General features: G+C 46.5%; 1 protein-coding gene across 3 annotated transcripts in view; it reads left to right on the top strand.

Moving 5' to 3' along the window:
* The window catches only part of CLPB (ClpB family mitochondrial disaggregase), a 106987-nt gene that overhangs the window by 68386 nt on the left and 17933 nt on the right, over positions 1-20668 (top strand). For all 3 annotated transcript variants that reach the window (XR_014788922.1, XM_084842315.1, XM_084842316.1), the window contains exons 7-8: positions 3710-3824; positions 14164-14241. Coding sequence is in view for 2 of the 3 variants with exons in the window: in XM_084842315.1 (XP_084698441.1) it covers positions 3710-3824; positions 14164-14241 (193 nt within the window). In the remaining variant the exon portion in view is untranslated. The remainder of the gene's footprint in view (positions 1-3709; positions 3825-14163; positions 14242-20668) is intronic.

Here is a 20668-nt window from a genome sequence, read left to right as displayed (position 1 = left end):
TGCTCCGAAATGTTTGATGTTGAGCGGTATATAAATATTGTAAATGAATAAATTAAAAAAACTACAGTCAGGACACCCTGTGTGTGTTTTCTCTGTCTCTTTGTCTCTCTCTGTCACACACACACACACACACACACACACCACTGAGAGGGAGAGAGAACATGCACACAGACAGACAGACGGAATGCACCAAGAGCCCCGCCCCCAGCATTGACTTGCATATGTGGTGCGGGGAGAGCTGCACTCCTGAAAATGGCTGGTGCAGATCGCCCACCCCCTGCCAACGGCCCTCTGGGCAACAAGTTCCTTGGTGGGAGGGCTTTCTTCCAGCTCCCCAAACCATTTTTTGCAGTGCAGCTTATTTCCTATGTAAGACAATGGAGTGATTCTTCCTTGACTTGCACAGTGAGGGGAATCTACAGTGCTGAAAAATTACTGGGGGGAGAATCCTACTCCCCGCAAAGAACTCAGTTCCCCAGGGGTCCTTGGCAGGAAGCGGGCGTCTTCACCAAGACCTTTTTTAGAAGTGTAGCTTCCATTTTGCCATGCAAGTCAGTGGAGAAATTGCTCCACTAGCTTGCATAGGGTGGAAAACAGCAGCAGGAAGCAACAAGGTCCCGGTGGGCTCCTCTCATAGCCTTATGGGTGCAGTGGCACCCGTGGGCACTCCTTGGAGATAACAGGTCTAATCCTTTGTAAAAAGTCATCTATGCTGTTGGCCCTCATGACTGCACCTCGTTGTAGTGAATTCTATAAGTTAATTTCACTTTGTGTGAAGAGGTGCTCTATTGAAAACTGAATTCAGCTGCGAAAATGTAAAGATTAAAATGTAAACATGTAATGTATCCATAGTCAAAGAATTGGTCTTTCCCAGTTGTGGAACCTAAGCTTTCTACTTTCAGTAATCCAGAGCCTTCAATGGGCATTTTCCCAAGTGACACTAAAAACCACCTCTCATCCAGAACATTCAGCAGTGAATGTTTCTGTTTATAAGTTAATATTTATGCCTTGCTTTCCTATCAAAATAATTACAGGAACAGCTTGCAATGCAACATAGTTCAGTATAAGAAAGGTAAAATAAAATTACACATTCTATTAAAAAGAAAGAAAAAGCCATTAATGAAAATAACAAGAGGCACTGAGACTAACACTTCAACAAGAATATCATAAAACAGCTGGTAATTGATTAAAAGTTCTCCAGAATTTTAGAAAATCCTCTTTACTGTCTGCCTAATGATGGGCAGAGACAGAGCCTGGCGAATCTGCTGAGAAGGGGTTCCATAATATCCCCTGGGAGATTGTTCCACAGCACCGTGAAGGCTCTGTCGCTTGTACCCCCCTGCCTGTATACATATGACAAAGAGCAGGACTTGTGAAGCTGATCTCAAAAGCCAAACAGTTTCATGTGGGAGAAATGAATGTCGTTAACATGCAATAGCCACACTTGACTCAGATCTGCATTCTAGGAAAAGTAGCTTTTTCACTTAGTTCAGATATCACTTGTGAGAATAGCTTGACAGCAATGCACTAAAATGGGTTTCCTAGAGGAAAATACCCAAGGATTGGCTTATAGAAGCTTAGATTTGTTTGATGGATTTCCTCGTCTCACCTCCTGCCTGAAGCAAGTCAACTTATTCCCCAGTTACTTGCTTATCAAAGCTTTTCTTCAAACCTCAAAGGAAAGATCTCCCATGGCCTCCCCACGCCATTTGTTCTGGCACTGAAATGCCCAAATTTCTCAGCCATTTACGTAGAGAAGTATAATGTTTCCAGCAGATTGTATTATCTGGTCATGAAATTGTTTTGTTCCTTTGCATTTTCAGATGTGGGCCGCTGCTGCTCCAGTATTCAGCATGATTGCTTTACAAATTTAGCTAAAATTATGATAGCTTGGAACATGGCAGAGAAATTGAGGAGAACCCCCCCCCTTCCCATGCATTTCTCTGGTGAAATTGGTGATGCCTTGAATGGCACAGTGAAGAGGCATGGACAGCATGCAAAAGAGAAGAGTCAGGAGACTGCTGAAGGAGCATGGAGGGGGAGGAGACCGAATCTGCTCCCCAAGAAGGGTAGAGAGCATGGCGAGGAGGGGAGAGTCACTCACTGCCGAAGAGTGCTGAACAGCATGGAAAGGAGAGGGAGCAGACATAGCCAAAAAGGAATATACACACCCCCAGGCCACAGAGAAAAGAGAGGAGGCTCCTAAGGCGTAGAGAAGGGCAAGAGTGCCATCAGTATCATCCCTTTTTGGGTACCCATAGCTACCTTGCCATGCATTAGGCTCAGGCTATGGGGCCTGCCCCCCTCTGTTCTCCACCCATGCTCTGCAGGCCTCACCTATGAAGGGAAGTTAATGTGTGCGCAAAGGTTGTGCACATCTTATGTCTCTTGAACTTTTCACAGTTGTGGTCTGTAGCTTGGAGGGTCTGAAGTGCTGGCCACCCCTTCCTTAGGTCAGATTCCAACTTAGATACTGATAGCAACTTCCAACGCTTCCCCTTTTCATTCTGATGTAGTTGATTCTCCATTTTCTGGACCAAACCTGTCCAACATTTCTTGGTGTTGGATCTGATTCTCCCTCCACTTACCTTCAGAGAATTAGGTCAGTGGTGTCATGGACATTCTGAACCCTTGTCCTCAGAAGATTCGTAAACCTTGTCATCAGAAGAAAAGGCTCCAGATTTAATGGTTCCGGGAGAGGACTCAGCTGTGAAAAGGCATCCTGAAGCTTCTGCCTTCCCAGGGCCCAGTTCTCCAGAAACACCCCAGAGGGCAGCCCCCTGCATCCAGAGGAGGTCGTGTTACCATCCTCAGACTCTGAGGACTCAGGCCATACGGAAACTAGCATGCCACAGGCACTCACACGTTGTTGCAGCTTGAGATCCCTAAAGCAGTCCAGGCCCTTTAGGAGACAACGGTTGGCCCTGCCTCTGTATGGAGGCGGGGCCAACCAACCACAATGTAGCCACACTTATTTAAACCTCAGTCCTTGGAGCAACATACAGACAACCCTGTGGGGCTTCCAGCCCCAGCACCACTTGGAGCTTTCCGTGGTGCTGATCTCTTTCCGTCTTGCTTCCTTGGGAAACCTAACCTAACCCCTGCTCAAACTCTGATTCACAGCAGATCCTTGCAACCCAGGACACAGTGCACGGCCTCAACAGAACCCACAGCCTGAAATGGTGCAGGTGGATACCTAGGACAGGGTCTTCCTTTTCTGGCACATGCACACGCACACAGGCTTTGGAGCTTTCTCTCCTCTGGGATGTTCATCTGTCCCATTCCATCTTGGTTTTCTGCTGCAGTATAAAAACCTTTCTGTTTTGGAGGGCCAGATTTGTTTTTCTGTGTTCCTGTTGGTTTATTTTGGGGGCCTGTCAATGCCATTCTGATTATTTTTAATCCAATGTTCATTGTGTGTGTGCGCGTTACTCTTTTTTGTTAACTGCTTTGACTGTTCAGTGTGAACAGAAAAATGGGGTATAAATGTTTTAAAATAAATACTATGTTAATCTACGTCACTGGAAGGATTTGTATCCTGAAAGATGCAGGATATAAATAATTGTAATAAATAAATAAAATCCAGCTAACCTCAGAGCAGGTGATAAAAGGACCTTGCTTCATGGAACCACTTACGTTGTGGATGTCTGGATATCTTTTGAAGAGGACTGATGTTACTGTAGATTAGCACTTTTTTTCCTTTCCACAGTTTCAAGAAGAGCAGCACAAGAGAGAAATAGAGGAAAGGCGAAGGTTTCCACTGGAGCAGAGACTCCGAGAACATATCATTGGCCAGGAGAGTGCCATAGCAACTGTTGGAGCTGGTAAGATTGTTAGCCTGCTGCTTTATAAATCCTTTTGAGAAGCTAAAGGGGAAGTATGTATGTGTGTGCACAGGTGCATATATTTATTATTTATATCATCATTCTTATTGCACATTTTAGGACTAAGCCCTCACAAGGTTGCTCACCAAATAAAATATTTTAAGTATATCATTTAAAAAGTGAGCAAGACAAAAAAGTGAGTTTTTACAGCCCTCTTAAAAATATTCAGAGTTGAAGCTGTGCATGCCTCAGTGGGCAGAGAGTTCCGGAAGCTGGTGGCCACCAATGAAAAACCTGTTTCTTGTATGCACCAATCAACTAGGTTGTACAGGCGGACCAGTGAGTAGGGCCTCTGAAGCAGATCTTAAAGCATGAGCAGGTTCGGATGTGTGCTAGTGATCCTTCAAGCAGCCTGGTCCTAAACCATTTAGGGCTTTATAGGTCAAAGTGAGCGCTTTGGATTGGGCCCAGAAACACACTGGTAACCAGTAAAACTGCTACAGTATTGGTCTTACATGTTCTAACCACCCAACCGTAGCAGCAAAACCAAAATGGTGGCCTAAAAGGCTACATTTAGCTTTAAAGCCAAATTTGGCCTTTTTGGGCCACCATTGCGGTTTACCACCAAAATTCAGTGGCAAACAACCAATTGCTTTTAAGACTGCTGCCACCAAAATTTGGCAGTGCATGGCGGCAGCAGGGGTGCAGCCCCCAGGAGGTTGAAATTGACCCCTGGAGCCCCCATGGTTGCCCACCTCAGTGTGCAGTGTCCCACATTATACAGCCTTTTCATGCTTTCTTCACATGGCTCGCCTGTATGACCACTTCCTGTCGCTCTTCTCCAAATTCTTTCTACTCTGTCAATTATCTTCTCGAACTGGGATCATTTTCTAAAAGAAGTCTTAGCAATGCTGAAGAGAGCAGCATCGCTGCTGTGCAGGCTGTCTTGGGAAAGGCTACACCTCATCATACAGCTTGAGATGACACAGGCCTTTCTTACCATAACATCACATGATTGATTTCTGTTCTGGGTTGTTTATATATATATACACACACATAAAGCTACTGCAGCCCTAGATCTATCTTTGGGATTGCTTTGGGATAAAGTGCATCCCACTGTACTGATCAGATCAGGAAGAGGTGAAGAGGGTGTGGGAGAGAGAGAGGATCTATACACTGTATTTCAATAGTATCTACACTGTGGCGATGCCAGGGAGAAGGCTTCTCCCTTGCATGCTGGTTTTCTATGTGCAAGGTTCTGTCAGTTTCACATCATGTGGAAGGTGATTAGGTAATTTTGAGAGCTGATTCCAGCATAATGTTTTTCTGCCGTAGAAGAAATACATCCCAGGAGAGGAACACATCCTGTGAGAATCCAAAATTCATCTGTATTTTGTAGGCAGCACCCACAAGTAAGACACCAGATTCTTGTCTTCCACTCACAAAACATTCTTTAACAATATACCTGGGTGCGGGTTTTGCATTCTGGTGCAACATTTCTCCCTCTTTTTCTTCCATGAAGGAAAAACATTACATTGGGATTGCCCCTTAGAGTATATGACAGGGTCATGAATAAAGTAGAATCACAGAGTTGGAAGGGGCCATTTAGGCCATCAAGTCCAAGCCCCCGCCACCACCACCACCCCACCATCTATGCATGCCCATCCCTGGGGCCTGGTTGCTCTGCATTTGGACCCAAAGGGAGACTCTCCTGTCTGAGTGAACAGTAAGTGTGTTCTGGAACCTGTTGTAGGAGTCAGATCCCACTGTGAGACAGAGAGATCTTTGAAGCCTAGGACTGCACTAGAAGGCAAAAACAATTGAGGAACTTCAGCTTCTCAGAATGCATGTCTTAGCTCTTTCTCAGAGAGCATTGCATGGTAAAGAAAGAATATTAAAGCTCTTTGTCAGTCTTCTGTTACTAGAATTTCCTCTTGTTGCATTTATGAGACCATTAAGAGCAACAGATGGGTGTATGAAAGGGTGTGTGGGGTGGGGGAGTTATGGTGGCCCAAATGCAGTGCTGAGGAGTCCCCAAAAGACAGAGAGAAATCAGATCTGAGTGCATCTCAGCAGGCACTCATTTTCTGAGCCAGTTCACACGGTTCCTCAGCCCACTCTTTTGCACATTTTAACTATTCACACAAGCAGCCTGCTCTTCTGAGAAGTGGAGGGAACTCAAGTGAAATAAAGATCAGCCTTTTTGCTAGGGGGAAGTGCTTGAAGAATGGAAATCCCCACTCGCAGGACCTGATCTAGGCATCTTCTGTGAACACCTAAGTGTGCAAGAGAGTGTAAGATGCCTGCTGGCTCTCAGCCAGTCATTGCAAGGACAGGGAGCAGAGTGCAAAGGGAAGGATAAAATGTTTTGTTCGTATTGGAAGAAATAGTGGTGCCTAGTCGACATCCCAACCATCTTGGCTTTAATTTAGAGGTGGGGGATGTAGGTTTCTTGCTGTCCTAAGATAAGTCTGAAAACAAATAGACGGTGCTTATGAACTCCTGGAAGCCTTGAAAGGGACTGAGCGGAACTTCTCTTGGTCAGGGCTTGGGGTATCTGTATCTTCGGTAGCAATTTGCACTTCACCGTGGTTAGAAGTAGAATAAAGTAGGAAAAATGAGCATTGATGTGCAAATTTGATGAATTTGCATAATTCATAATCATATTTCTTATGTATTAAAGGCCTGAGCCGTCCTAGGCGCTGTACAAAAGATCTAATCAAAGATCTTTTGCCTAGAGGGCGAAATAATGCAAAAGCTGTCCTTTCTTGGTGTCAAATTAGCATTTGGGGGCAGGAGATGGTGGAGTGCGTTCATCAGTGGTAATTAAGGTTATTTGTGGCTCAGATTTGGTTAGGGACTCTGCCCAGACTGCAGATAGGAGAGGGGAAAGCAGAATGGTGCTGGTGGGACACTGGTGGGTAAAAGGCCTGGGAAGTTACAAATGAAACCAGCGAGCAGGTGAAAGGGAGAGTGAAAAGCTGGCGAAGCCCCTCAAGCCACTTCCAAGCCTTGATCTGGCACTGCCTTTGTCTTTTTGAGCATCTGAGAAGCATGTGGGCTGGAATCACTTTAAAAACAGAACCTAAAAAGAGCTTGGGTTCTCTAGAATTTGATGGGCCCACATGGAAAAGGGAACATAGCTTTGCAGTACACCAGGATCTCTGAGCATAGCTTCCAAGCGTGGGCCTTGGGCGGGGAGGATGAGCCTCCTGACAGCAAACACGCCATGCACTCGCCCTGGTTGGGAAGAGGCTGTGCCTGAAGGAAGGCAGGGGGGAGTGCTAATTAGGGAGCTTTGGTTAATGGCCAGGCCCCTCTCTGACACAGGTGGTGGTTGGGCCCATCAGAGCAGCTGCCTCCATGGAAGCTCCCTTGATTGAATTATCCAGGACCAGGCACTCTGCCTCGGCTGCTGCCTTGGGATATCGTGTTGGAAGAGAGACTCACTGCCCGGGCTTTTGCTGCTGTCTGCTCCTATGTTCCCACCTTGTTAAACTTAGCAGGGGGCGGAGGTCTTGACACCTCCCAAACTGCCAAACACAGGGCACATTTGCCATATTTCCTGATGCGGTGGGGCCGCAGTGCTGAAGGCCCAAATGCTTCAGTGTATGGCCCATCCTATGCCAGTTGCACATCGGGGGGGGGGAGTCCAGTGCGCAACCCTTAGCTTTTTGCCAGCTGTTTGATTCCAGTGGCAGTAAAGCACCCTCCCCCAACCTGGCGCCCTCCAGATGTGTTGTACTACAACTCCCAGCATCCCCAGCTCCAAGGTTAAAAGTCGTCTGAGGTGGTGACTTGTGAGCATGGAATGAGGGGCAGTAATGACTTCTTTACAAACTGACTAATCTGGGGTGGAAAATTCTGTTTTTGTGGATGTGGCACGATTGCTCTCTTGCTCCTCTTGATCAGTGTGGTAGTTCAGGGCACTTGATAGGGTAGACTTCCTTTGGAATGAGCAAAAAGGCCTTGTTGAGAGAGAACGGCAGGTGCAGCCGCTGCCAGTGCTGGCCAAGCTATCTCCAGGGTAGAATCGGGGTGTCTCAGAAGCTCAGGGCACCCAAGGCTCCTTCTGCCTCTGCTCACGGCAGTGTCCAGCTTGATTTCTGGGAAGCTCTTCCAAGCAGCCGGCTAGCCCTGTGCGTGAGAGCTTCTTGTTTCACTTAAATGGCTGCTTAACTTGAACTGGTTCCATTAGTGTCCAAGCTTTGACCTGGATAGCTAGAGCACCCTCCCCCAACCTGGCTCCCTCCAGATGTGTTGGACTGCAGCTTGCATTATGAGAAGAACAGGAAGTTAACAGATTGTGTTCGGGGAACCTGCAGTCTTTCACTTGGGGGAGAGGGCAACCCCCCACACCCCCACGTACCTTCCCCCCAGGATCTGTGTCGGAGATGATCATGGCCTTCCTCTGCTCTAGGGATGCAGCAGTGCCTTTAGGGCACCAGTAGCCACTGCACTAATCCCTACAGCAGATTTATTTGCATGCTGAACCAGCCAAAGGGTCAAGACTCGATGCAAACACCCAGAGACCAGAGTCGTAGCTGTGCCGCACTGCTTTCCCATTCTTTGGTCGGCATTTTGCTAGTAACAAATAAATAATGCGCATAATGGCACTTGGTTTAATGATTGGCACACAAGTTTCCCGGTCCTGAGCCAGCCAGAGGAGGTGTGGTTGGGCAGCAGGATTCTTGCTGTGTTTCTGGCGTGATCCATTAAGCTCCTGTGCCATCCCTGCCTGTGGATCTGGGCCACCACAGCAGTGGGAGAAGCCAAGCAGGCCTCTGGGGAGCCAGTGCAGTGGCTCGCTCACAAGGGCAAAGCTGGCCTTTGGCTCACGCCCGAAGGACATCACCCCTTTGGTATCACGAGCCCGGGCTGCCCAAGAAGCCCAACAGAATGAATTGATTTGATAAATGGACATTTATTACACTCACAAATTGGCTGAAACCAATTTTGGTCACGTCAACCCCTGATAACTGCTGGGGTATTGATTTGTGTAAAGTAATACAGTGAATTTATCAGTTCAATAGCAAGCTGAAAGGCCTCTTGGAGACCCAGCACCATGGCTTTGCTGTTACAGATGGCAAAATAAAGCAAAGGCTAGAAGCAGCTCTGAAGCAGCAGCCCAACATGGCATCATCTTGCTCGCAGAAACCCATTTGAGTTTCCATGGGATTTTAGCCATGGGATTTTAGCCATGGCTGTTGTGCCAGAATTCCCCCACAACCTTTCTGCTACAGTGAGAAGAGTGTAGCAAAACAGGAGGACATACTTTCCTAAAACAAGGATTGGATTCCTTGCATGACCAAGGATGAAAAATTAATGATGCAGTGCAAATGGATGTTAAGCTACTGAGATCTTCAATGCCACATCAGCTGGGGTTTGCTCTGTTGCTTTCACCTTCCAGTCCTGATGCTGAGGGTGGCTCCAGCCAATGGGACTGTTCACATGGCATGACAGGCCACCATGGGTTATTTAACCCATGGTTAGGCTGTTGCGGGGTGTGGGGGGCTGTCAGGTTGCATATTCAACCTCCACGCGGAGGTTGTTGTGTCGTGCAAACTCGGTGAGCGTGGGTTATGCGAGGGTTAAACAAGGGTTGTTTAGCCCTCTCCTAACCCACGCTTGCTGGGTTCACATGACACGCCACCCTCCAGTGGAGGTTGATATGTAATCCGCGGACATTGCAGCTCGCCGTGGGTTAAGTAACCCATGACGGTCCGTGGAGTATAGTCTGAATCTGTTTGGAGAAGACATTTCTGCATTCTTTAACCCACGGCTCCTCGTTTTGTGGGTGTCAGTGCCAAACAAATCACTATCAAGCACTTCTCATTTGCAAGATGAGTCTCACGGTCCTTATTGGGTTGTCTCGCAGCAATCCTGCAAGGTATTTTGCCCATTTTATGGATGGGGAAGTGAGGCTGAGACCACCACGACAAAGGGTGGCCCAGGCCTCACATTTGTAGCTGCTCCTGACTAACTGTGAGCCATGTTGTGTCCTTTGCTCAAAAACAGAATTCCCCACCCCCCACCCCAAGGGATCACTCTTCATTGCAGTAGAAAGTCACTTCCGGGTCTTAGACACGGTGGCCTTTTGGCCCCTTCGGACTTTGTCATTCCATGAAATCCTTTGTGACTCCAGGATTAGTCGGATCTCCATCTTGGCTTCATATGCAGCAAAGGAGAATGGCACGTGGGGAAAGAGAGCCCAGATGTTAACCTGGGCAGCCCCACTTTCCACCAGCAATAACCAAAAACAAAACCCCTTGGAATGCCTTGGCTTGCCTCTTTGAATGGCCTGCGCCAGTTGAGAGGGGAATCCAAGCAGGAGTCCCTTCTCGTATGCAGGTGTCCTGCTTGTGCCCTGAAGGGAGAGTTGATTACTCTCTTCATCTTAGCCACACAGATACAAATCACACCAGTGCTTGAGACATCTTTCTTCTTGTAAAACGGCCCACAATGGTTGACCTTTTAGGCCTTGTGGGAGGCCCAGGTTCTTGCATGTTTATCTCTCTGGGACTCTGAGTAGGACAGTCGGCGAAATTAACCGCTGAGTGAGGTGTGCTAGAAACAAGAGTGTATGCGCTCTGTACCAAAAGGAGAAAAACCCAAATCCTGCATCAAGGGGGCCTGATTTTGCCACATTCTTGAACTGGATGGATGATAGACCCAAAGGGAGAGTGCACGGACTGCTTATTGGCACAGCGGATGCTGAAGCCAGCCCTGGAGAGAAAGGCATAGAGGTGGTGTGGAGCACCCAGCCTCTCCTCCCTGCGGAAAGCCCTGCTCAGCAAGATTTTGCCAAGCTCTCCCCAAATGTTTTCACCCATCTTTCTACAGCCATAAAGGGCAAATATTTGCTTGCCTTAAAAAAAAATTTCTTCATATTCCAAATACCACAATTTTGCAGTGTTATTGTGGAGGGCACATCAAGCCACTGCTTCCTTATTTATTTATATATTTTATTATTTTAAGCATTCATGCCCCACTCTTGAGTCAGAAAGGCTCCCAGATCAATACAGTTGCTACCCTCTGGCTTGCATTCTAAGAAGACACAGCACAAAAGGAAAAGGGGATGGGGAGGGAAAAGGAAACCAAGAAAACTCGGGCACCAGTTCTTATGTTATAAGGTTATTATGCTGACCAGCTGTAATGCAGCTTTAATATGGTAACAGTGTAACGCTGCCAGACACTGTTGGTCATCTTATCACAACCAGCTGGAATGGAAAGCTCAAAGAGACAAGCCCAAAATGCCTGGTCTCTCAGCTGAGCCAATGGAGTGGCCCTGCTGGTCACAGGATTCATCTTGGAGACAAACTTTCCAGAGATCTCTGCAGGCATTTTTTCAGAAATATTAACCCCTGAAGAAGGCATAAATATGTGGTGCAGGGTCAGAATGCATTGGACAACTTCAAAGAACATCCTGAGACTTAGTCTCTTCATCCTCTTGCATTTTAAAAACAGGAATGTAAGGAATGAGCCAGAAAATCGTCAGAGATGCTCATCCTTTCTTTTGACAGAAGGGTTAGGAGACTCGCATCTTGCAAAGCTCCCAGGCTCTTCTCCAGAGATTATGTGACTCTGGGAACTCCTAAACATGCCATCCGCCTTGCCCTTCTCTGCCAGGGGCACAGTGGCACCATTTCAAGGTCCTGATGCTTCTCTTTCGCTCTCCATTCCTCATTCTTCCTGCCTTTCCCTCCACATCCGTTACCTGCTCTGGTATCACAATAAATATCTTTGCTTGTCATTTCTTTAAAGCTTGGCATTTCGCCTACTCTGAGCAGTGCTTCTGTCAGACATAATATGTTGCATTCCCAGTGTTGTGGGCCTCCGACAACTGCTGAGATGGGTCTGTGTGGAATTTAAAAAAGCAGGCTGTGCAGGTAAGCTGCACGTAGTGGGGGCCCATCATTTACAGCACAATGCCATTCTGAGTTCTCTGTGGCATCCTCTCCCTCTCTCTTTTTGCAAAAAATATCACAAAACACTTTTACCACTAGGATACCACTTTGAGAAGTGCAGTGGAAGGAAGAGGCTTTGACCACTGGGAAGGTCGTGGTTAGATGAGGCATTATTGTCTCTGTCCTTGATTTCAAAACACTTTAATATTTTAATTGGCCAGTCCAAAGAACATACAAAGCTGCCATGACACATGAAGCCAGGCCCTTGGTCCACCTTGGTTAGCTGTGCAGAGACTGAGGCCTGGGCCCTTTCCCAGCCTGGTTACCTGATGTCCATTAACCAGAGATGCTGGGGATTGAACCTGGGACCTTCTGCTGCTGGCCTTACCTTTCCGGAGCACAGTTTCACAGATGTTGCCAGGCAAGGATGGTCTCAGTATTACAACTGCAACTTGGAAGCCCGTAGAAAGAGTCTCTGGATCGTGGCTGTTCCAGGCAGTGATAGCTTGGCCACAGTGGTTCAGATATTGGTAACCTCAAGATAGGATTATTGTAATGCACTCTGCACCTGGCCTGGAAGCTGCAGCTGGTGCAGAATGCGGCTGTGAGGCTACTAACGGGCCTCTTTTGGCAGTATGTCACACCTCTGTTAAAAGAACCGCACTGCCTGTCAGTAAGCTACCAGGCCATGTTTAAGGTTCTGGTTTTAACATAGAAAGCCCGAAACAACTTGGGACCAGGTTACCTTAGAGATCACCTCACCCCTTGTGTCTCCGCCTGGTCCACAGACAGTGTTGCATGCTCCTGAGGTTCGCCTCAGGAGTACCTGTAAGAGAGCATTCAGTAGTGGAACAACCCACCCCCCAAATCTGGAACTTACTCCCCATTGACATTAGGCAGGCATCTTCAGTCTTGGTCTTTAGACTTTGCACAAGCCCAACCTTTCCATGCAAGCTTTCCCTGAAGGGTGACCCAGCCCGTATGGTTATCGTTGACTAGCAATTATTGTACTGTGCTTTTTTTTGTTGTACCTTATGTTTTCATCATTTCTGTAAACTACTTTGATAGCCCACTGGAAAGTGGTGCATAAATTTATGTAATAATATATGGAGCAGCATGCCATGGCCATGTGGAGGGCTGGCATTCCTTGGGGAGTCTCAGCACCATGTTTGCGTGGATTCTCTCCACTCCGTGTGGTCTGAATGGATCAACGCTGACCCTCCATGCCAAGCGAGGAAATACTAGGAGTTCCCCAAGGGTCAGTTTATGGAACCATTTTTTATACAGTGTGCAGACTTTTCTGGGTGATTTTGGCATATTGAAGTGGTCCCCTGAATGCTTCAGCACATACCAAGATGACAGCTCACCCCGTCCTGACTGAAAAATGCTTCTTCAACATTTTCCAGGATATGAGGAGTCATGGTCAGGATGCGGGTTGGCCTATTCAGGAGGTTGCTCCACCATGCCAGAATGACCCGGAAAAGTCACCCTGTGGTGAGTATGCCCCACCACAAGTTGTTCCCAAAATGAGGCAGATGTGGATTTTGGCTGATGGTATTCATTTTTGATCAAGGACTAAAAAGAGAGTTGGAGGATGATCAGGGGGCTGTAGGTCTCGAACATTCCAAGTTCCAGGAAAGTAGAGAACTTTGGTGGGGGAGCAGGGGATGTGCATTACATTAATGGTGCATTGCTACGATTGAGATACTGGTTAACCACTGAAAGCAGCAGGTCCCCAGGAAAAGTGACTGCCCCTGGTTGGCTGGTCAGGGGGGTGAGATTGCCCCCCCCCCCATTTTATGTGCTGCTACTATGTAGAGTAGATCTTACGTTAGGTTTTCTGAAATCCATCCCATGTTTCTCTGGCATCTCCTTTGCATCCTTCCCTCATCCTACCACCGGTATTTATGATGGCCCATGTGTCTATGACCTTGAATTCAAACCTTCCTTCCCGTTAGCATAAAAGAGGTAGCAAACTTCTCCTTGCCAGTTCTTTGTACACAGAGGTGGTGCTTGCAAGCTGAAGAGCTATTCAGCTTCCTGCGTCTCCCCCCCCCCCGCCCCCCGCTGCTTTACCTTCCCTCCCAGTCCACCCAACGGGTCTCTTTCTGGTTCATTCAGTGTCCATCCTCCCTTCAGTTTCCCTGGCAACCCTGAGTGCACATCCTGGAAAACTTTATCCGAAATCTGCTCTGGGCAGCTTTCCAAATCCATGCTAACCTGATTAGGTATCTCTGGGGGCCTTGCTGGCTAATCAAATTAGGTAGCTCTAATGGTAGCGAGGACTTTGAGTGGGCAGAGAGCAGTAAAACATAGTGTATACTTAGTGATAATTATACTTGCTGTTGTGTCATTGATTTATATGCCTTTCCCTTCTTTATGTGCCCAGATATATAACCCCTTCTTTTGTTTTTGTTGCGTTTCAATTGCAGCCATCCGGAGAAAGGAAAATGGCTGGTATGACGAAGAGCATCCTTTGGTTTTCCTCTTCTTGGGATCATCAGGAATAGGTAAAGTCAGCTTCCTTCTTTGCAGTGAGGATAGCCAAGATCCTGCCTGTGATAACACCCACTGACTTTTTCCATGTGTGGTCAGAAGAGAATGACTGAGGACATTGCACTACATATGGACTGGAGATCTCAGGGCTATTTAAGCACTCCTTATCCCAAGTCACATACAAGTTTTTCAGTCCCCTTACCTTGTCCCCCACTGTTACCCAAGCAGTAATGGTCCCTGGTTTGGGTTCTGATCCATTAGTTCTGTTGGTGAATAAGAAGCAGTTCCTTAATAGTTGCTGTGGACAACTTTTCTATACAGTTCCAGAAGAATACAAAGTTAGAAAATGGTCGTAGCTACAGTATATGCGTAAAACATAACAAATTGTCATTCCTACCCACCAAATAATTTTTAAAAGCATTTAAAAGCCTTCCTTATATCATCTCTGAAGTTTTCAGAATTGCGGCAGAGTCGCATTGTCTTTCGCACACTGTTCTCTTTTGCTGGCAGGTCGCACAAAGGATGCCACAGTAAGTCCTGTGTGTTGTCAAGGCACCCCTGGTCACACTGTGCAAATGCAGATTCTAGTACCAGCTTCCAAATTCACATCCTGAAACCTGTTTGCATTTTTTTACAAAAACAGAAGCAAGTTTGTATACCTTGTTGCAGAGGAAAGCTTGAAAAGGTAGCAATGTCTAGGAAAGGTTGAAAAACTTGAACAAGTTCAGCAAGAGCTTTCTTGGTCAAGCAAAACTGGATAGCAAGAACATGGGAACCCTATGCCCAGTCATATTCTGGGCCCCTTTCTTATCTCTGTCCTTTACAGTACATACTTTCACTTAAATTAATGTGCCAAAGCAGGCATATGTAAAGGCAGCAAAGGGTCAGGTCAGCAGTGCATTTTTAAAAAATTTATTTTATTAGAATTATACTCCACCTTTCTGTTCTGGTCCAAGAAAGAATGACAGGCTCTGTGCTCTGACTGCCATAGCCCTGGAACCTGCCCAGCTCAACACATGTTGTCATTTTGATCCATGTGATAGCCTGGTGGGGGTGGGCTTGGTTTGGTTGAAGCCTCTCATAGGTCTAAAGGCAGATTCTGTGAGGGCAGACTGAAGGTACTGGATGTGTTTCACCTAGCAAAAGAGGTGCAATTTATAGTACCTAAGAAGATCTCAGGACCAAAGTAGACATTATATTAAACATGTGGCTGATTCCCAGAATGGCACTACACACTTAGTTACACACACACACACCACTTCATAATGTCTAGGAGAATTTGCCTTACGGCAGCAGCATTCTTACTCCTCCGTCCACCCGCCCAGTGCACCCCATTGGCCACTGCTCCTATGCAGGTGTGTTATAACAGTGGGCTGCATCAGAGGGAGAGGCGAGACTGCAAGGCCAGCCGCATTGGCTTCTCCCTTTCTAGAACTGCCTCCACTTGCACTGGCCGTTTCATCATTATGCAATGTTACATATGACTTTCTGTGTCTAAACCATTTTGGAATGGAGTTATTAAAGCACCAAGTAAATAAATAATGATGTCACAGAGATGGTGACCAGGACACACAGCTGCCATTTTCAGCAGCAGCCACACACTGATGTAACACCTAGTTTGGCCCTCAGAAAGAAAGAATAAGGGGGGAATCAGTTGTTTCCCTTTTTCATTGAGAACAGGGCAAGAAGCAATGGGTCTAAAACGCAGGAAGGTAGAGCTACATCAAGCATTGGGAAGAACTCCCAGAGCAGTTCAGCACTGGAATAAAATTGTACTGGCAAGGTTGTGGGATCTCTTTTTCCTTCTCAAAAGATTTTTAAAGGTTTGGAAAAACATCTGTCAGGCACTATTTAGATATAAAGGAATGGGAGCATTTGCACATAATGCTAAACCATGGTTTAGCACAGCATGCATGAGCAGAAAGGAGCCTGCACAAAACCTCACGCTTGCCTCTCCCCTCTCTTTCTTCCATGCACCTGGGGTGGCGAAGAATAAACCAGAATTCAGACTTTAGCAGATTCCTGGCTTGTCATTACATGCAAACCAGGAAAGGTAGGTTAAAAGAATCATAGAATAGTAGGCTTGGAAGGGGCCTACAAGACCATCAAGTCCAGCCCCCTGCTCAGTGCAGGAGTCCAAGTCAAAGCATCCCTGGCAGATGGCTGCCCAGCTTCATCTTGAATGCCTCCAGTGTGGGAGACCCCCCCACCTCCCTTGGGAATTGGTTGCATTGTCTAACAGTCAGGAAGTTTCTCCTGATGTTCAGCTTGAATCTGGCTTCCTGTCACTTGAGCCCATTATTCCATGTCCTGCACTCTGGGATGATGGAGAAGAGATCCTGGCCTTCCTGTCTGTGACAACCTTTCAAATACTTGAAGAGCTCTATCCTATCTCCCCTCAGTCTTCTCTTCTCAAGGCTAAACATGCCCACTTCTTCCAGTCTCTCCTCATAGGGCTTTGTTTCCAGTCCCCTGATCATCTTTGTTGCCCTCCTCTGAACCCTCTCCAGCTTGTCTGCATCCTTCTTAAAGTGCGGTGCCCAGAATTGGACACAGTTCTCCAGATGAGGCCTAACCACGACTGAGTAGAGGGGAACTAGTACTTCACTTGATTTGGAAGCTATACTTCTATTAATGTAACCCAACACAACATTTACCTTTTTTGCAGCCACATCACGTTGTTGGCTCCTGTTCAGCTTGTGATCTACGACAATTTCAAGATCCTTCTTGCTTGTAGTATTGTTGAGCCAAGTCTGCCCCATCTTGTAACTGGGCCTTTGATTTCTTTTTCCTAGGTGCAGAACTTGGCATTTATCCCTATTAAATGTCATTCTGTTGTTTTCTGCCCAGCGCTCCAGTCTATCCAGATCACTTTGAATTCTGTTTCTGTTTTCCATAGTATTAGCTATCCCGCCCAATTTTGTGCCATCTGCAGATTTGATCAGCATTCCCTGCACCTCCTCCTCCAAGTCATGAATAAAAATGATGACGAGCACCGGGCACAGGACTGAGCCCGGCGGTACTCTGCTCAGTACCTCTCCCCAGTTTCAGAAGATCCCATTGATAACCACTCTTTGAGCCCAGTTCTGTAACCAACTGTGGATCCACCTGAGAGTTGTTTCATCTAGCCCCCTTTGAGCTAGTTTGCTCATCAGGATATTATGGGGCACTTTGTCGACAGCTTTGCTGAAGTTGAGGTATATTATGTCCACAGCATTCCCACAGTCCACAAGGGAGGTTACCTGATCCAAAAATGAGATCAGATTCGTCTGGCAGGATTTGTTCCTGATAAATCCATGATGGCTTCGAGTAATCACTGCATTGTTTTCAAGGTGCTTCCAGATGGATTGTTTTATAATCTGCTCCAGAATTTTCCCAGGGATTGATGTCAGACTGACTGGTCTGTAGTTCCCAGGTTCCTCCTTTTTGCCCTTTTTGAAGATAGGGACAACATTAGCCCTCCTCCAGTCATCTGGCGCTTCACCCGTCCTCTGTGATTTCTCAAAGAGAATAGACAGCGGTTCTGAGAGTTCTTCTGCCAGTTCCTTTATTACTCTGGGATGCAGTTCATCTGGCCCTGGAGATTTGAACTCATTCAAAGTAATGAGGTGTTCCTTGACCATATGCCTATCGATTTCAAGCTGCAATCCCGCCCCTTCAGCCGCCTTGCCAGGAGGGTCATAGACCCTCTTTTGGGAGAAGACTGAGCCAAAGTAGGAATTGAGCACTCTGCCTTTTCTTTGTCATCTATTATCGTTTTGCCATCCTTATTTAGTAGTTGAACGACCATTTCTTTCCTCTGGCTTTTACTATGCACGTATCTGAAGAAAGCTTTTTTGTTGTTTTTAGCATTCCTCGCTAGCCTCAGCTCATTCTCAGCTTTAGACTTCCTGATGCCATCCCTGCAATTCTGTGCTACCTGCCTGTACTCTTCCTTTGTAGCTTGGCCTATATGTGTCCTTTTTTTGTTTTCAGGTCATCTCTAAGCTTTTTGTGAAGCCACATTGGCTTCTTCCGTTGTCAAACAAGCCAACAACAAACCCTAGTTTGTTTTGCTGGCTTGTTTCTAGAGTTAATTTTAAACCACAATTCCTGGTTTGCACATAACAAGAACCCATGAGTCTGCTAAAGCAAAACTGAATTCTGGTTTATTCCTCTTCCCAGTCACATGGGAGGAGTGTGGGGGAAGCGCATGAGCCTGCTGCTTCACATGGGCTCTTTTCTTGTTGTGCATGTAGTGCTAAATTATGGTTTAGCATTGAATGCAAAAGCTGCCATTAGCTTAGTTCAGACAACACAATACACTATGGTTAAGGAAGGTTAACACTATGACTTGGTGGGATGTCTTGCCTGATAAACCATAGTTTGCAATCAGCCAGCAAATGAAAATCAGAAACCATGGTTTGAAGTGGATTTGCATACCATGGCTTCTGCCAACTGTGGTTTGAATGGATAAACTATAGTTACAGCCATCTCTCTGTGTCCAGAGGCTGCTGCATCAGGAAGATAGGAGTGAACTTAAAAAGCTGCAGGAACAGAAAACAAAAGCAGAGAATGAGCTTGAAACTAGGGGATTACCTACTGCATGTTCGGAAGCTCAAACCGTGCTTTGGGTTCTAAGCTTTGATTAGCACAAGCCATGGTTTGGCACAGGGTCCGAACTGCATCATCCTCTCCCGAGACTGGGAATTGAGCTAGACTGGAGGGCCAGCAAGGAGGAGTCACAGAAATTTTGCCGAGACATGACTGGTGTGGACAAGGGTTGTAGGCACAGGAAAGAAAGTGTGGCTTTTGGGGGGACTGAAAAAGATGAAGCAATGGGATGGGACAGCCCCTTGCATGTGGAAGGAGAACTTAAGAAAGAGGAGAATCAAGTGAAGGATTCTCCAGAGGGTTTACCTCTGATGTCTCCTTTAGGCCTGGCAGGAACTGGAGTGCCCATTCACCCTCAGGGCACCTGCCAGACCCCTGCAGGACAACCTCCTCCAACCGAGCACCCTCCAAATGTGTTGGACTGCAACTCCCATCACCATTCAGCATGGCTGTTGGCCATGCTGGCTGGGGATGATGGGGGTTGTAATCCAGCACATCTGGAGGGCACCAGGTTGGGGAAGGCTGCTGTAGGACATGAATTCCCCAACTGTTGTCGGGTGACATGCTTGTTGATACCATGTTGATGTAGATTTATTCCATAATATGTGTTTTGAATTATTGATTGCCTTCATGCCTAGACTTTTATGATAGATGTTGCATATAAATCCAGTAAACAAAGAATATCATGTTTCCGAGCAAATCTACTCCTTGTCAAGGACATTGCAGTGGGGAAAGGCTGGCTTGACTAGCCTGAGCAAGTTCCCACTTTTCCAATCTTGCAAAGCGCCTTTGCTGAGCAAATCTTTCAAAATTTCCTTTGGAGAGGGTGGCAGAGATCATCTTCCCTTAGAATTTTTTAAAAACAAATATATCTCATGAGCTGACAGTGCCTCGCTCTCCTTCGCATTCACTGCCCCACTCCCTCCCAACACCCGCATCAGGTGCTTTGCTAACAAAATAAAATACAGCCTCCTCTAGCACAGAAATATCTCTGGAACACAAATTGAAAACAATCAGAGACATTTTAAGAAGTTGTACAATAATTGTGCTCAGCTCTCCCATGTTTCAAGCTAGATTTTTTTGAAAACACAGGCACAATTCTAATGCTACCCCAGCAGCTACTGTGGGATATCCAGCGCCATGAAGCCCACACGGTTGCTCCTTCCCAAACAGGCATCAACCCTCTAGAAACTGGGTTGACTCTGATGTTGAAGGAAGTCCTGGTGTGGCCACCTCCCGTATCGCCCAGGTCTTCTCACATTATTTGGTGGGCAGCGTGAGAAGCAGTGGCACTCCTGAGCAAACTTAGCAGTCATGGAATAAGAGGAGAGGCCCTCTTATGGATCAGTAACTGGTTAAAGAATAGAAAGCAGAGAGTAGGAATAAATGGTAAATTCTCCCAATGGAGGGAATAGTGGGGCCCCACAGCGATCTGTACTAGGACCAATGCTTCTCAACCTGTTCATAAATGATCTGGAATTAGGAGTGAGCAGTGAAGTGGCCAAGTTTGCAGATGACACGAAATTATTTAGGGTGGTTAAAACAAAAAGGGATTGTGAAGAGTTCTAAAAGGATCTCTCCAAACTGGGAGAATGGGCATCTAAATGGCAAATCCGTTTCAACATGAGTGTAAAGTGATGCACGTTGGGGCAAAAAATCCCAACTTCAAGTATAGCCTGATGGGATCTGAGCTAGCAGTGACCAACCAGGAAAGAGATCTTGGGGTTGTGGTGGACAGTTCAGTGAAAATGTCAACCCAGTGTGCGGCCACTGTAAAAAAAAAAAAGGCAAACTCCATGTTAGGCATAATTAGAAAAGGGATTGAGAATAAAACTGCCAACACCATAC

Source organism: Heloderma suspectum, chromosome 3 (genome assembly GCF_057233095.1).
Source record: "Heloderma suspectum isolate Gila_16-S chromosome 3, 16-S_ref, whole genome shotgun sequence".
NCBI lineage: Eukaryota > Metazoa > Chordata > Lepidosauria > Squamata > Helodermatidae > Heloderma > Heloderma suspectum.
This window is presented reverse-complemented; position numbering and strand designations above follow the sequence as displayed.